At 48.2% G+C, this 15,195-nt stretch overlaps 1 protein-coding gene across 2 annotated transcripts in view; it reads right to left on the bottom strand.

The window, feature by feature from the left end:
• The window catches only part of MYH11 (myosin, heavy chain 11, smooth muscle), a 109,061-nt gene that overhangs the window by 24,985 nt on the left and 68,881 nt on the right, over positions 1 to 15,195 (bottom strand). For both annotated transcript variants that reach the window (XM_006892671.1, XM_006892670.1), the window contains 12 exons: positions 14,140 to 14,292; positions 12,400 to 12,573; positions 11,012 to 11,185; positions 10,360 to 10,474; positions 8,754 to 8,947; positions 6,453 to 6,574; positions 6,281 to 6,350; positions 5,613 to 5,773; positions 2,933 to 3,041; positions 1,677 to 1,808; positions 1,372 to 1,578; positions 482 to 619 (listed from right to left, as the gene is read on the bottom strand). In XM_006892671.1, coding sequence (XP_006892733.1) covers positions 482 to 619; positions 1,372 to 1,578; positions 1,677 to 1,808; positions 2,933 to 3,041; positions 5,613 to 5,773; positions 6,281 to 6,350; positions 6,453 to 6,574; positions 8,754 to 8,947; positions 10,360 to 10,474; positions 11,012 to 11,185; positions 12,400 to 12,573; positions 14,140 to 14,292 — 1,749 coding nt within the window. The remainder of the gene's footprint in view (positions 1 to 481; positions 620 to 1,371; positions 1,579 to 1,676; positions 1,809 to 2,932; positions 3,042 to 5,612; positions 5,774 to 6,280; positions 6,351 to 6,452; positions 6,575 to 8,753; positions 8,948 to 10,359; positions 10,475 to 11,011; positions 11,186 to 12,399; positions 12,574 to 14,139; positions 14,293 to 15,195) is intronic.

Here is a 15,195-nt window from a genome sequence, read left to right as displayed (position 1 = left end):
ATGCTCATCAGCTTGTCCTCTTTCTCCTCTATGTTTTATTTCTAGCAATTCCCAGATAAAACAGCTCGATGAAAAAGACCCTTCCTAACCAGACACAATCTCTGACTTTAAATAGCAAAGAGAAACTCCTTAAGAGTGATAATTTCAAATCAAATACACCACTCCTGCGCTCATGTCCAACACTTAATGTCTAAGCCACCAGTCCATTGTATACAGGCATTAGGAAAGTGTCCCCAAGGCCAATTTATTATTGCCAGGCTGGATTCGAACAGTGCACCTCTGGGATTGCAGTGCAGCTTCCTGCCACTAGGCCACCAGAGCTCCCTTCACTCACTGATTTTAACACAGAAGTGCCCTCCCTCATGGATTTTAGCACAGCATACCTCCCTCATTCACCAATTTTAATACAGAAGTGCCTCCCTCGCGGATTTTAACACCGAGTACCTCCCTCACAGATTTTAACACCGAGTGCCTCACTCACTTTGGACAGCTTGTTGTTCTGGTCATCCATGACCAGGATGTCATCCTCCAGTTTCTTGATCTTGGCTTCAGCGGTGACCTTCTCAAGTTGGAGCTTCTGCCTTGCAGCTTCCTCCTCCTCCAGCTGTTCTTCTAGGTCCTTTGAGAGGGAGAGAAAAGCGTCCCATCTTTACTTCAAACAAACTCACCCACAGGGAACCCTGAAGTGGGGCCTCATCACCCCAGCACCCCGGAGCCTCCTCCACGTGCTAGAAAGCAAAGTTTATGCAGGCCACTTTGATTTTTGGTCCCTCAGCCTCCTTGTCTGTCAAATGGGAAAGGTGGATAGTTACAGCATCACTGAGAATCTGTATAAGGAAGCGACTGTGCTGAGGCTGTAAATCCATAGGAGGAGAACTGCAGGGTTCTGAGGCTGTAAATCTGGATAAGGAGGGGAATGCTCATCTTTCTCCTGCAGAATGCAGGTAGGTTTGAACCGCTGACCTATTGGTTGCAGCCTGACATGCTATACACCATGGCACCAGGGCTCCCAGCCAGCTAAGCCGCACCTGAAGTCCTGACCCCCAGGAACTGTGTTTGGATAATAAATGACAATGTTTTAAGCTCCAATTTGGGGCATTTGAATTTAATTGACTAACACAAATGCCATCCCCCTGGGTTGCTACAGAAAGAAAGGGTGCTGTGTATGAGCTACAATGACAGACAGGGCAGCAGAACAGCATGGACTCTCGTGGAGACCAGTGTTCAAATCCACATCTCACTGACACCTCAGGCAGACAGTCTTCCCCCTCCAAGCCTTCGTCTCCCCATCTGCCCTCCGCAGACACATGTCCGTGGGGCCAACCCTCAGGACCGCAGTGACCCCCCCCACACACACACCCAAGGCCTTACCAGCATCTGCTGGGCCATCTTCTTCCTCTCGGCCTGCAGCTGCTGGCCGCGGTCCTCCTCCTCCTCCAGGCGGGCCTCCATCTCATGCAGAATCTCCTCCAGCTCCTGCTTCTTGGCCGCCAGCCGGACCCGCATCTCCTCGGCCTCAGCGTACAGCTCGGTCTCGGCCTGCAGCTGCTCCTGCAGCAGGTTCTTCTCCTCGGCCAGCTGCGCGGGGCAGGGAGGGAGGCGGTGAGGCGGCCCCTTGGCTGATTCCGCCTCCACCCCGTCAGGCCAGTGCCCAGGCCAGTGCCCAGCCCCGGCACCTGCGTGTGCTTCTGCTCCAGCTCCTTGAGCTCGCTCTCCGCCTTCTGCTGCCGCTCCTTGATCTTCTGCAGCTCGTCCTCCTTGGCCTGCATCTCCTCCTCCTGCCGAGTCACCTGCAGCAGTGGCTTCACCTGCACACACATGGCCACAGGGCCTCTGAGTTCGATGGCTTTTACAGGGTCGCCTTATGGTCAATCAGAACAGTGGTTCACCAGCGACAGCTTCCCCCCCTCAGGGGACATGTGTCAATGTCTGGGGACAACTTCTGGTTGTCCTAACTGGAGGTGGACCACTCGCATTTGGGGAGAGAGATCAGGCAATGACCAAGGCAGCCACCACCACAGAGGATGGGCCAGCCTCAAAGGTCAATGTCAAGATGTGCACAAAAATGAACACCACAAATAACACAGTGGAAAGGCAAAGTCCTCCCTTGTCCGTATGACTCCTTCCCAGGAGGACAACTACTGATAAAATACTATGTTTCCTTCTAAAGAGAAAAAAGAAAGAAGCAAAATTCATTGGCAGAATTCTTAGTATTTACTTCCAGTCTTCTTTTGGTACCAATTTTAAAACTACACTTGAGATCTTGCATTGTATTGTTTTAAGCTAAGTTTTGAGTGTTGCCTAAGTTTTATGTGCTGCGATGGCTAGTATTTGGTGGAGCCCCCAGTTTTAAGACAGGTTTGGAAGCAGGCGTGGCATCAACTTCCTAAACCACAGACCTCTGGAAACTCTATGAACTTGGAGAAATGACAATATAAGAAAGGTTTCAGGTCTTTTGTTCATAGGATCGCTATGATTCATGCTCGACTTAACGACAATCAACAACAACAACATTACAAGATAATCATGACCTGATGTTGTTCCATTATGTTTGCCACGTTATTTTTTTTTTAATTAGATTTTTTATTTTTTTTTTCTTGTGTACTGAAGAATTGGATCTGAGTAGCACAGGAGGAGATTGCCTCTCCTTCTACAGCGACACATCTGCTGGATTCAAACTCTGCACTTTCAGGATTGTAGCAGAGCTTTTGCCACTAGGCCACCAGGGCTCCCTATGTTACATTGTTTTTAAAACCATTTTCTTTGCCCCTTTAGATAACCGTCATTCTGAACAGCTAAAACTAGCTATGAAAAATGGACGTGCCATTCTTGGTTCAATTCGCTAGATGGGACATTGGAATTTCACACAAGGAAATGAGTCAGTTGCCATCATGGCGACCCCACGTGCTGCTGGGAGGCCGCGAGCCCTCACCTTGGTGAAGAGTCGCCACCACTGCCAATTCCGCAGCTTGAGGTAGGCGGCACAGTTCCTCTGGATCACCTTCATGGCCGTCAGCTGCTGCTGCCGCTTGGCAAAGGCCCTGGGAAGGAGGGCAGAGCCATGAGAAGCTGGAGCCAAGGCGAGCTGCCCCACCTGCCCAGTACACTCCGGGGGGCCCACGCTCCCCTGGTCCACACCCTCGTCACCCACACTCTCTGTCCTCTATGTCCCCATCCCCTTCACTCCCTGTCATACGCACATATCCACAGTCCACATTCCTACTGCTCACACTCACTGTGGTTCATACTGCCATTGTCTAAACTCCCCATTGTCCACACGCCCCATTGTCTGTACTTTCCACCACCCACACTCCCCATCACCCACCCTCTCCATCACCCACACTCCTCACCACCGACTGACACTCCCCATTACCCATACTCAAACTCTATGTAGGAACAGTGCTCAGGCCTTTCGTTCATAGGGTCGCTATGAGTTGTCTACGACTCAAAGGCACCTAACAACAATAGCAATGACGACGTAGAGCTACGTTGGCCTAGTGGACAGAAAGTTATGCTACCACGCCCAAGGTGGGTGATTTTAATCTGCGGCCCTCAGGCCTGGTTCAAATTGGATTTTTTTGTCAAACATTCTTCTAGGTGGTATAGCACTTGTCTGTGCATTGCTGTACAGAGGTAGCTCATGGTTGTTGTGATGCTGAACACTGGGACACTGATGTGCCAAACGTGGTAATGGTCACCCATGGTGGACAGTGTTTGCTGGAGCTTCTCTACTAAAACAAGCCTGGAAGCAGGAGCGGCATCCACTTCCGAAATGGCTTGCCTCCGGAAACTCTCTGTACAAACAGTGTTCAGGTCTTTCATTCATAGGGTCGCTATGAGTCGTCTACGACTCGATGGCACCTAATAACAACAACACTCTCCATCATCCACACTCCCCACTGTCCACACTTCCTTTGTCCATACTCCCTTTCGTCCACTCTCCCACGTGCCCTGTCACTGACACTTCCTGTTGTCTGTGCTGCCCCTGTCCACTCTCCCATAACTCAGACTCCATTACCCACACTCCCTGTTGTTCACACTTATCATCATCCTTGTTCCTTGTCATCCACTCTCACTGTCCACACTCCCATCACCCACACCTCTCCTTGTCCACATTCTCTGTCATCCACATTTCCATTGTCCACACTCAGCCTTGTCCACGTTCCCATCACTTGCACTCCCTGATGTCCACACTCTCTCCCTAGTGTCCACAGCACCCTTTCCTGCAGCATTCTTCAGTCCAGTTTGTAATCTGGGATTGCACAGGGATACTCCTCATTCCGCTCAGCTAGATTCTTCAGGAAGTCCTGAGCATTAATCTGAGTGAGCAGACCACTCCTTCATCTGGAGCCTTTCTCAGAGGGAGAAGCAGCCTCAGGGCTCACACAGTGCCCTAGACTCAGGGCTGGGATCCAACTAACACCTCAGAATCAAATCACGTAGTTATATGTTGTCGAGTCACTTACGACTCATAGCAACCTTATGCACAATAGTTCTGAACCCTGTCCTATCCTGAGCCAATCTCTGACACCTCTACTCCCCCAGTTACTGTGTAAACAGATCTAGGCTAGCTTATTTCTCAGAAGGATCTCTCATGCCCTCGCCTGGACCATGCTTTCCCTACAGTGGGGCTTCTGGCAAATCTATTCTTTCCTCAGTGTGTTTTTGGAATCTCATATGGAGACCTTGACATGGAGCTCTTCCTAAGGTTACTGATTATGAGAAACCAGAGGTGATGACCATGACCTTCTTTTCTCTGCTGGTTATCTTAGTGACCATCGTAAGGGATATTTCAGGAGTAGGTGACCAGTTAGTTTGAAGATGGGAGAGGAAACAGCAGAGAATTTAGTCACCAAACTTAATAGGTCTATTCTAGCACAAAAATCTCCTTAGCTTTGACTTTCACCAACTTGGGTCTCTGATAGACAATCATCTTGGCACAAGCAGGGCAGATAAGGGTGTAGCCTACACCTAGGGCTGAGAAATGCTCTAGACAGTCATTCCATGACCCTATAGTTCTCTTTGGGGTGCAATTTTTATCCAGGAACCCTATTCCTCATCTAGCTCCAAGTCCTCACAAAACAGACGGGGAAGTAGATCGTTCAAGCCCCTGTCATACGAATCTCATTTGGTTACAAGGCTCAAGATTGAGCCATATACCATTTCTTTATGTGCCTTTTGTGTTCCAGCATTTCAGAAGACATAACGAGGCACTATTCTCAGTCCTTTGCCATCTCATTGACTCATAGCTAACTCCATGAAGGAGAAAGAATCATAGTAAGAGAAACTGAGGCTCAGAAGGTCCTATAAGGCACCAGAATGAATTTGCCCACTGTCCTTCAGCAAAGAGTCAAGAAGTGCAGCCCCGAATGTGAGATACAGTGGGTCTGAACTTCTCCTCTTCCCTGCATTTAAACTTGGACATGGATTGGGAGTGGTGACATTTCTTGACCCTCAAGAATAAGCTGCCGTTCAAGCAATAATGCATCTAATAACTGATGACCTCTTAGCAACAGGAAGTCCAAATACAAAGCATGGAACTTCCGTCTGAACGGTTTTGGTGTTTCCGGTCTGTGTGTGGGTAGACGTTAGGATGTGGGAACAGTCTTTACTTTCTGGCCAGGTAGCCACGACACATGGCCTGGAATGCCATGATGACATCTGTAATCTTCAAGTCTCGCTCCTCTTCCAGGTGGGCCAGGACCCCGGTTCGGAAGAAGATCTTGCTCTGCCCAATCCTGTACAAGTTGGGATCGAGCTCGAGGGCTTTGATCTGTAAAAGAGGAGGAAAGTTCCTGCTGTCAGTGGGGCCCTTTTGAGCAGTGGTCCCACCACAAGTAAATGCTAGTGGAGGGGCCTGGGGCTGGGCCACCTACACCTCTTTATTCTCATCATTATAACCACCTTTTTCTCCAACCTTAAGGGCCTTAAATCCTCCTACCTGGTCTTTTATCTCTAGTTCTGCCTCTTCAATCTGGCCTCTTCAATCTATGTTTAAATCTACCCTCTAAATATAGCCTCTGGTTCTATTTCTAAAATGTGTGAACTTGACTGTGACCTGTAGACTATTGAGTGGATTCTGACAATAACACTGTAGGACAGAGTAGAACTGCTGTAAAGGGTTTCCTTGCCTGTTAATTGGGGCAGGTCACCAGGGCACAGCTGCAGTGGGTTTGAACTCTGATCTTTTTGGTTAGTAGTCAAACACTTAACCATTGTGCCACCAGGGCTCTCTGACCATGCATGAGCTAAGTAAACTTAAAAGCCAGGATGGACTCACCATAAGAATGCAGGCCTGCTTGCCATCCATGAAGCCTTTGGGAATAGCATTTGCTGCCAGGATCTCATAGCTTGGAAGACAGAACAGCAGTCATTGAGCACCCCTCCCATCATTTGTTCTACTCAGTTATATTCACCCACCGCCCCACCTGCGCCGGCCCCTGCAAGCTCACCGCTGACGGAACTCCTGGAAGACGATCCTGTTGGGGAAGCCCTGACGACAGATACGGATACCCTCCAGCACCCCGTTGCACCGCAGCTGCTCCAGGACCAGAAATGCATCCAGCTTGCCTGACTGCAGGGGTAGAGAAGGGCAAGGATCACTGGGACCAGGGGCCAGGAATAACACGCACCAAATCTCAGACCTTAGAGGATCAGCTTCACCAGGTCATGGTGGGTGTTAACAAAGAAACCGAGAGAGGTGTCATCATAACAGGCACAATAATGTACTTCCTCTGGGCCTCCAATCCCTTTCATTTGATTCCTTTGCCCCATAGCACTCAATGGCACCAGTCATAATTTGGTTAGAAACTAGGGCTTCATCCTGGTCACTTCCCACTTTCTCACTTTTTATTTCCTGTTCATTGCCATCTCCTGTTGCTCCTAATTCCCAAATATTTCACAATCCACCATCTCCATTATCACGACTATCCATGGAATACCATCTTCTCCAGTCTAAACAACCTGAATAACCTCCTCTCCAATCTTCTGCTCCCAATCCTGCCTCCTGTCTCTCCAGTTCATTCTCTCATTCTGTTTTAAAAAATGTGAACCTACTGTGGCTTTGAAAACCAATTAACATTGAGTGGATCTAAATGCTTGATGACCTCCATGTATGTCAAAGTAGAACTGTGCTCCACAGGTTTTCAGTAGCTAGATTTTCAGAAATAGCTAGTGGAGTCTTTTTCCCAAGGTGCCTCTAAATAGACTCAAACTTCCAACCTTTCAGTTACCACTCAAGTGCATTTATCATTTGTACCACCCAGGTACTCCTCCCCAGTGGCATACCTGCAGGAAGAAGGTCAAACTCTGGTCGGCACACAAGGAACTCACAATCTACTCCTTGTCCATTCATTCAGCCGCATCTTTCCATAATCCCTGCCTCACACCATGTCAACAACATGCAACTACCTACTGCTCTTTCTTATATACACTCTTCAATTCTTACTGACACACTTGTTCTTACTCTGCCTAGGTTGATGCTCTCATTCCATTCTCTACTTCACCAAATTGATACCTACTTAAGCTCTAGTAGCCTAGTGGTAAGGAGCTGCCCTGCCAACCCAAAGGCATGAATTTTGAATCCACTAACTGGCTTGTAGGAGAAAGATGGGCAATGTCCTTCTGTATAATTTACTGCCTCTGAAAACTTGCTAGAGGGTCAGTTGGTTCTGACTTGATGGTATACAACAACAACAACAACAACAATATTCTCTAAAGTCCATTCTCCTAGAAACTTTCTGAGCCTTGAGTGAGACTTGGGTAGGAGTCCTGGCTTCTTGGAGTTTCCACAAATGACCCCATTATATCATGGTTCTCAGCTTGGATATCTAGCCCCCTCATTAGTTCTGTTTCTCAACTTCAGCACTACTAACATTTTGGACCAGATATTTTCTTGAGATGAAGGCTGTCCTGTGCCTTGTAGGATGTTGACCAGTATCCTTGGTTGTTCTCTACTCACAAAATACCCATAGTACCCTCCTTCCAATGTGACAACTTAACCTCTAGACATTTTCAAGCATTCCCTAGAGGAATACAATCACCCCTAGTTAAAAACTGTTGAGTAAGATTATGAGAAACCCAAGGTCTGGTACTACAGCCTATCTTCTAGCACTTGTCCCTGGCCCACACCACAGGTAGGCAATCAGTGAAAATCTACTGGAAGAATGAATCAGTGGAAAGTCTACTGGATCAGTGAATCAGTGACTTGGTGCCTTTGACATCAACTTATGGCTAAAGCAATCCCTGGATGCATGATCCCTTCCTGTCCTTCTTATGCATCTAGACAGGGAAAGACCAATCAAACAGGTTGCCAATTCTAACTCATAGCAACGTTAGGTTTCATAGTAGAACTGTGTTAGGTAGAGTGTTCATGGCTATGACCCTTTCAAAGCAGATTGCTAAGCCTGTCTTCTAAGGCACCTCTGGGTGCTTAAGCCAGCCACCCTTTTTGTTAGTAGCTCACTGATTAGCTGGTTGCATCATCCAGGGGCTCAAGATATGGGGAACAGGCACTAGATTCAGACTATCTCCCATCTAAGGCTGGTGGAGGCTTCGGGTTAGAAGGAGTGAGGCTTCTTCTCTCTCTGACACTCTTGCTATGGTCTACCTCAGTGTCTCCAGGGTCCGTTTCCTCTCTCCACTCGCCTGATACACACAGAGCCCTCCTTCATTCCCGGGTGTGTGTGGGGTTGTCAATCTGACCAGTTCAGGCATCCTGGGTGGGTGGTAGCCTGCAGGTCGGGCCGGCTCACCCTTTTCTCGTGGTTGGGGATGATGCAGCGTACGAAGTTGGGTGTGGTGTTGCGCAGTGTGGTCATCAGCTTCCCGAGCTGCTCCTTGTAGAGCTGCCCCACCGTGCGGAACATGCCCTTCTTGGTCTTGGACGCGCTGGGCAGCGAGCTCTCAGTCATCTTGGCCATCTGGTCAAGCCCCACGATGCGGTCCACTATGGGAGCATGAAGGAAGACGTCAGTCTTGTGGGGTCCCCAGCTCCCCACAACGAGCCAGAGAACCAGGTCTACACGGGGGTGGGTGAGTGAAGACGCCTGAGAGGAGAACGTTCTCTGGGAGACGTCACATCCCTACCCTCCTCGGTAGGCACCAGCCTCCACTCTTCTCTCTGCCGGACGACACCTTTGTCTCCGCCACTGAGGCAGAAGCATCGGTGTGTTGGGGGAGAGGGGAGGTTTCAAGTATTGTCCAACTGGGGGAGCTCATGAGTGGAGGAGTCCTGGAGTTAACCCTGCTCTGGTCATGGGCTTACTGGGCCACATTAGCCTACACCTATCTGGGCCTCAATTTCTTCATCCACATATTGGGGAAAATAACAGCATCTGCTGTATGAAAGTAGGAAAAAGTAAATAAGGTAAGGGAAGCACTTCCCTCCATGAGGACCCTCAATGCTTCTTCTCACATATAAAGCGCCTAGCATGCTCCAGCAGGAGAAGGATGGGCCGTCGTCTCCTCTCATGTGATGAACTACCTCTAAAAACCTGTTATGGGATCAGCTATGGGTTGACTCTGGCTCATACAACAACAACATGCTCCAAGCACTGGGGAAGCCCTACCCTCTAAGGGGATAATCTCGGAATATGGCTGTTCTCGTGGACACAGATCAAGGAGCCCGTAAGTATGAAATATCCAGGTGCTGAGGGGTGTTTGGAAAAGACGCCGGATTAAAGGGGAGAGAAGCTGATGGAGTACTCTCTTTGTGCAATGAGGGTCTCTGATAGATCAATTGGTTCTCAAAATGGACCAAATGGAGTCCCGAGACCATCAGCATTAGCTGAGAGCTAATTGACAATATTCTCAGGCCCCAGCGTACATTCTCAGATGTACAGAAGCAGAACCCAAGTGGGTGAGGCCCAGGGATCTGTGTTTAACTAACTCTCCAAAAGACGTGCGCCCAAGTTTGAGCATCACAGGCCTAATTTAACCCTCGTGTTAATCTTGGCAACAATTGTGGCTTACTTGACTTTTCTAATGAGAAAATGGAAGCTTAACAAAATTAAATGTCTTGCCCAAGATCATCCAGCCAGGAAGTGGCAGAGACAAGACCCGAAGTGACTCCTGAATCAGAGCCGAATTAGACCATCAGGCCAAGTGCACTGCTTCCACCACGTGTGTTGACTGAGCCTTGACCTCAGGACCTTCTCCTTAGCGGATTCAGATGTGGGGTTGAGGGGCTCAACCCCAGGGAGGTAGGTGACTGAATGTTTCCACGAGATGCCAACATTGCTCTTTCCTGAGGCCTACCTCCTGGGAGCAAGTATGGGAATAGGTGTGGGAATCAGGAACAGCTGGGAGAAGAGAGAAGACTAGGGTGTCGGATTCTCCCTGGAGCAGGGAGGGCCTTACCATCCTTCCACAGGTCGGCCACAAACTTGTCCGAGGAAGCATTGAGGAGCGAAGTCACATTGTCATTCAGTGGGTCCATGTTCTTGGTCAGCCAGGCACTTGCATTGTAATCCACCTGTCAAAGACAATCCCACCCATCAGATATCTCCATTTCTGCTCAAAAGTAAGAGCAGAAGCTGGGGCCTCCTATTTCTCTCCCAGTCAGAGAGGCATCAATTCTCCTTCTATCCTCCCTAGTCATTGTCCAGCTCTCTGATGCTTAGCAAGTGATTGCAAAGACCATGGCCTATATCAGGTGCACTTTAGTCTCCAGACTGACATCAGACTTTCTCAATGCAATAAGTTTTTTAACTTCCTGGCTGCTGGTGCCAAGAGTGTTGATTGTAGAGCCAAGCTCACCGGAGCTATTAACAATCTCAATCTCTTCCCCATCAATTCTGATGCTTCCAATTGGCCCAGTAGTAGAGATACTAAATCTTGTACCTTCTAGAATTGCAGAAAACATATATAGAGAACTTGTTTGGGATTCAGGATGCACCAGATTATGTTTGGAACCCAGACAGCTCTACCATTTCCAAGTGTTTCCTATTTTAAGCATCCTGCCTGCTGTTCCCATCGGGACAAAGAGGACCCTGGGACTTGTGGCTGGTACCTTTCCAGCATAGTGGATGATGGAGAACTCGGTCTTGTCTTTGAGCTGCTTGGGTTTCTGGAACTTGGGGTGGTTGCCCTGCTCTGAGCATAGCTTCTCCACGAAGGACTTGTCTGTGGCCTTAGGGAACCAGCACTCTTCATCCAGCAGGGCCAGCACACCAGGGGGATTGTTCTGAGGAGGACAGGGAGGGAAGGGGCAGGGTTAGGGCAGGTGGGCACCCAGGGAGAGCTGGCCGCCACCAGTCACCGACACAAAGGCATCCTCCCAGCTCCATTACCATATTTGCCTCTATATAAAGATGGCTTTCTGTCCACTCACACCACTAAAAAGAAAAATCTATCCTTCCCATTTCCTTCACCCTCTCCCTCCGCCCACCAGTGATGGACAAGGTCCAATGGTGACTGATTTTATAAAACATAATGCATGGGAATGATTGTATGGAATACAATATGAATGAAGAAAGTATGAAACATAATGTATGTGAACTTTGTAAGCAAACCAATATAAAGTTAAAAAAGAAGGAGAAAAAAAACCCCACCCCAATATCCTCAATGTAGAAACCCATATTAGGATGTGAGGGCAGAAGGAAGGTTATTTTTGCTGCTGGTTGTTATTGAGTCAAGGTCGACTCATAGCGACCCTACGAACAAAAGACCTAATGCCTTGCCATAGCTATCGTTGTTTCTCCAAGTTCATAGAGTTTCCAGAGGCATGTGGTTTAGGAAGTGGATGCCACTCCTGTTTCCCAACCTGTTTTACTGTTTTAGCTGGGAGCTCCACCAAACACTGTCCACCATGGGAAACCATTCTGGTATTTGATACCCCAATGGTACAAGGTTCAGCATCCCAGCAAACCCAGGTTAAGCCATACAGCACATTGATTAAGAGTGATGTGCAAAGTGGAAGAATGTTCCTCCACATATAACAGCACTAGTCTCACTTAGCAGTGGTTAAGTGCTGTCGAGTCAAATATGACTCAGAGTAAGCTTTGCACAAAAGACCTGAGCTCTGTTCTATGATTAACATCATTTCTGTACCTTTATAAGAAGGAAGGTGAAGGAATTAAAATGGAACAAGTAGAGCAGAAATAAAGAGGATGTTTACACATTGTAAAGAAAGCAACGGATGTCACCGAATCACTCACTGAACAACTTGCACTGAACAACTTGTTGAACGAGAACCTAAGCTTTCACTGAAAATACAAGAACCTTCTATTTTTTTAAAGGTACAGAATAAATGTAGCCTTTGAGGGCACAGTGGCGGGGGCAGTTGTGTGCCCAGGAGGCAGTGCAGAACCCTCAGGGAAGCTGCATGAAGACCACAGACGTGCAGGACCCTGAGGCGCGCACCACACGCGTGACGCTGGTGCAGGGACAGGGCCTCACCGGTCTCTCGATGAGCTCAATGCAGGGCTGCAGGTCGAGCCCGAAGTCAATGAAGTTCCACTCGATGCCCTCGCGCTGGTACTCCTCCTGCTCCAGGATGAACATGGTGTGGTTGAAGAGCTGCTGCAGCTTCTCATTGGTGTAGTTGATGCACAGCTGCTCGAAGGAGTTCACCTGCGCCACAGGACACCAGGGAGCCAGGTCACATAAAGTCACGTGAGGACAGGTGCTAGTGACACTCCACCCCCGAGGGAGCTCCCCAACCTGCTGCCCTCCCCATCAAAGCCTGCTCTCCCATTTCAGCCCCAAGGGCAGGGCCTGGACCCCAGCAAAGCCTGCCTGGAGATCATCGGAGTGGGAGAAATGGACCTCTTCCATTCCATACTACTCTGCTCCAATGCCTCATGGTCCTCATGCATATTGTTATAAGGATGCTTTGCTCTCTCATCTGTACGATTATCTACGCCTCAGATACACTTGGCAGGTATAGTCCCAATGGTCTTCCAGCCAATCCAACCCAACTTTGCAGGACAGAGTAGAACTGACTTCCAGGATTTCCAAAACCAAATCTAGGATTCCTCTTTACAGAAGCAGACAGGTACGTCTTTCTCCCAGGGAGTGGCTAGCAAGATTGAACCATGTTTCCGGTAGATAATTTCAATGGCGTAAATCACAGGGATTTGTGCCTTCCACCCGCAGGTAGCACCTCTCTGACAGTTCTCTACCAGCGAGGGCTCGGGAGAAAGATGGGGAATCTCCTCCTTGCAATTTACAGGCTCTGAAAACCCACTGGAGGGTCAGCTATGAGTCAGTTCTGACTCTACGACAATGAAGCAGAGAGAGATCTTTTAGTTTGCAGTGAAGTGCTTGACCACTAGGTCACCTCCTGAAGTATGTTACATCCTCTGTCGTACACACGTTGGCACTGAGGTTCAAAGAAGGTGAACCCCTGTAGCAGGCAATTTTGGGATAGTTCTCGATCCCAAGATGCTCTATTTCTTTGAGAACATCCTCTAGTGCCTGAGGGCCACCATGTTTAAACTATATGAAGTACTGGGAGACTCTGAAACCAATGCTTGGCCCAATGATGGCCATGTGACCCAACACAGTGAGTAAGAAATAACAATAAATAAAAGTTTAAAAGATTCAATTATAAAATTTTGGTCAGCTTTGTTGTGAAAATAAAAAAGGGAGATAGGCTCATTCTTTTTAGGGTTACTGAGGCAGACTGGTACCGTGGTAGCCATTTTATCACCATGAGGCAAGAACTTCCCTGAATATGACCAATTTGAGGAGAAGCAGAGAGAGAGAGAGAGATATGAGAGATGTCGATTGAATTCAGCTATAGCTCTGGCCGTCTCAGTTTTACAAAAAAATTATGTTTCCTATAGGATTTCACTGGTAGCCTAGTGGCAAGATCCTGCTCTGTAATCTTGAAAGCATGTGGTTTGAACCCACCAGCTGCTCCGCTGGAGAAGGAGGGGCAGTTTCCCCTCGTGCAATGAGCTGTCTCTGAAAACCCACCAGAGGGTCAGCTAGGGGTCGGTTCCGAGTTGATGGTACATGACAACAACAAACACTGGATTTCTGTCTCTCTTGCACTGGTGAGGGCCTAACTTTTAGTAGCCAGTTTCTTATCCTGTAAAGACTGCTTGTCATGTCCTAAAATAACAATTTTTCCTAGGGAAGGTTTTGCCTCAGAAACCAAATCACAGCTGTCACGCACTCACAGAGCCGTACCTCAAATATCTCAAAGCCGGCGATGTCCAGAATGCCCAGGAATGAAGCTCCTTGCCGGTGAGTCTTGTCCAGGGCTTTGTTGACTCGGCTGAGAATCCAGCGGAAAAGGCGCTCGTACGTGGCCTTGGCCAGGGCCTCTATGGCAAAGTCAGCCTGCAGAGGCAACAAGGGGGGTCGGGTTATCACCGTGGATCACACCTTCACGTGAGCCAGGTCAGTGGTTTAGATTTTCACTTCCCCCCTGCCTTAATCCTCGAACCTTAAAAAAGATACAAAAAGGAAGCTATATTGTTTCTACAACCACCAGAAAAGTAGGAGCAGGTGATGGTGTCAGACCTGAAGAATGATTGTATGAAAAATGGAACACTTCCCTTCAGAGGGACTGTGGTCTCACTCTTGGGGACCATTCAACAGTAGACAGTGTCATCTTCATAAAGTGTACACAGCCATTTTAACAGATACGTTTCTTAGGTCATGACTTACACCTGATCCCAAGAAACACAATGGAATACTACACAGCACACAGGAGTAATGATTTTGTAAATTATTACCTAACTTGGGAGGGACCAGAGAGCATTATACGGAGTGAACAAACTCAGTCCCACAAGGACAAATACTGTATAAAAACCATTATCGTAGAATGAGTATAAGGATCCAAGAGGGGTGGGGAAGGGTAGAAGCAGAGGGATGAGGATGTGCAGGGGGTTGTACAATTTGATGGGGTGGGGTAAGGAGAAAAGAATCAAGATACAAGTGAGTTAGGGACTCTGCTGTTCTTGCTGAGAACCTGACACAAACTTCAAATTTTAAGCATGGAGGGATAAATAGATGAACTGATGGATGGACGGGCAGGTGGGTGGACAGAAAGATGGAGAGATGGATGGAAAGATGAACAGATGGATGGGTGAGTTGGGTGGGTGAATGGATGGGGAGATGGATGGGTGTTGGGATGGAAGAATGGACAGATTGGCATAGGGATGGAGGAGTGGACAGGTGGATAGATCAGTGGACAGACAGATGGGTGAATGAACAGATGAGTGGGTGGATGATTTTTTC

Source organism: Elephantulus edwardii, unplaced genomic scaffold, assembly GCF_000299155.1.
Source record: "Elephantulus edwardii isolate Elephantulus edwardi_28Jun2011 unplaced genomic scaffold, EleEdw1.0 scaffold00117, whole genome shotgun sequence".
In the NCBI taxonomy this organism is placed as follows: domain Eukaryota; kingdom Metazoa; phylum Chordata; class Mammalia; order Macroscelidea; family Macroscelididae; genus Elephantulus; species Elephantulus edwardii.
Note: the sequence above shows the minus strand (reverse complement) of the source record. Positions and strands in the feature narration are given on the sequence as shown.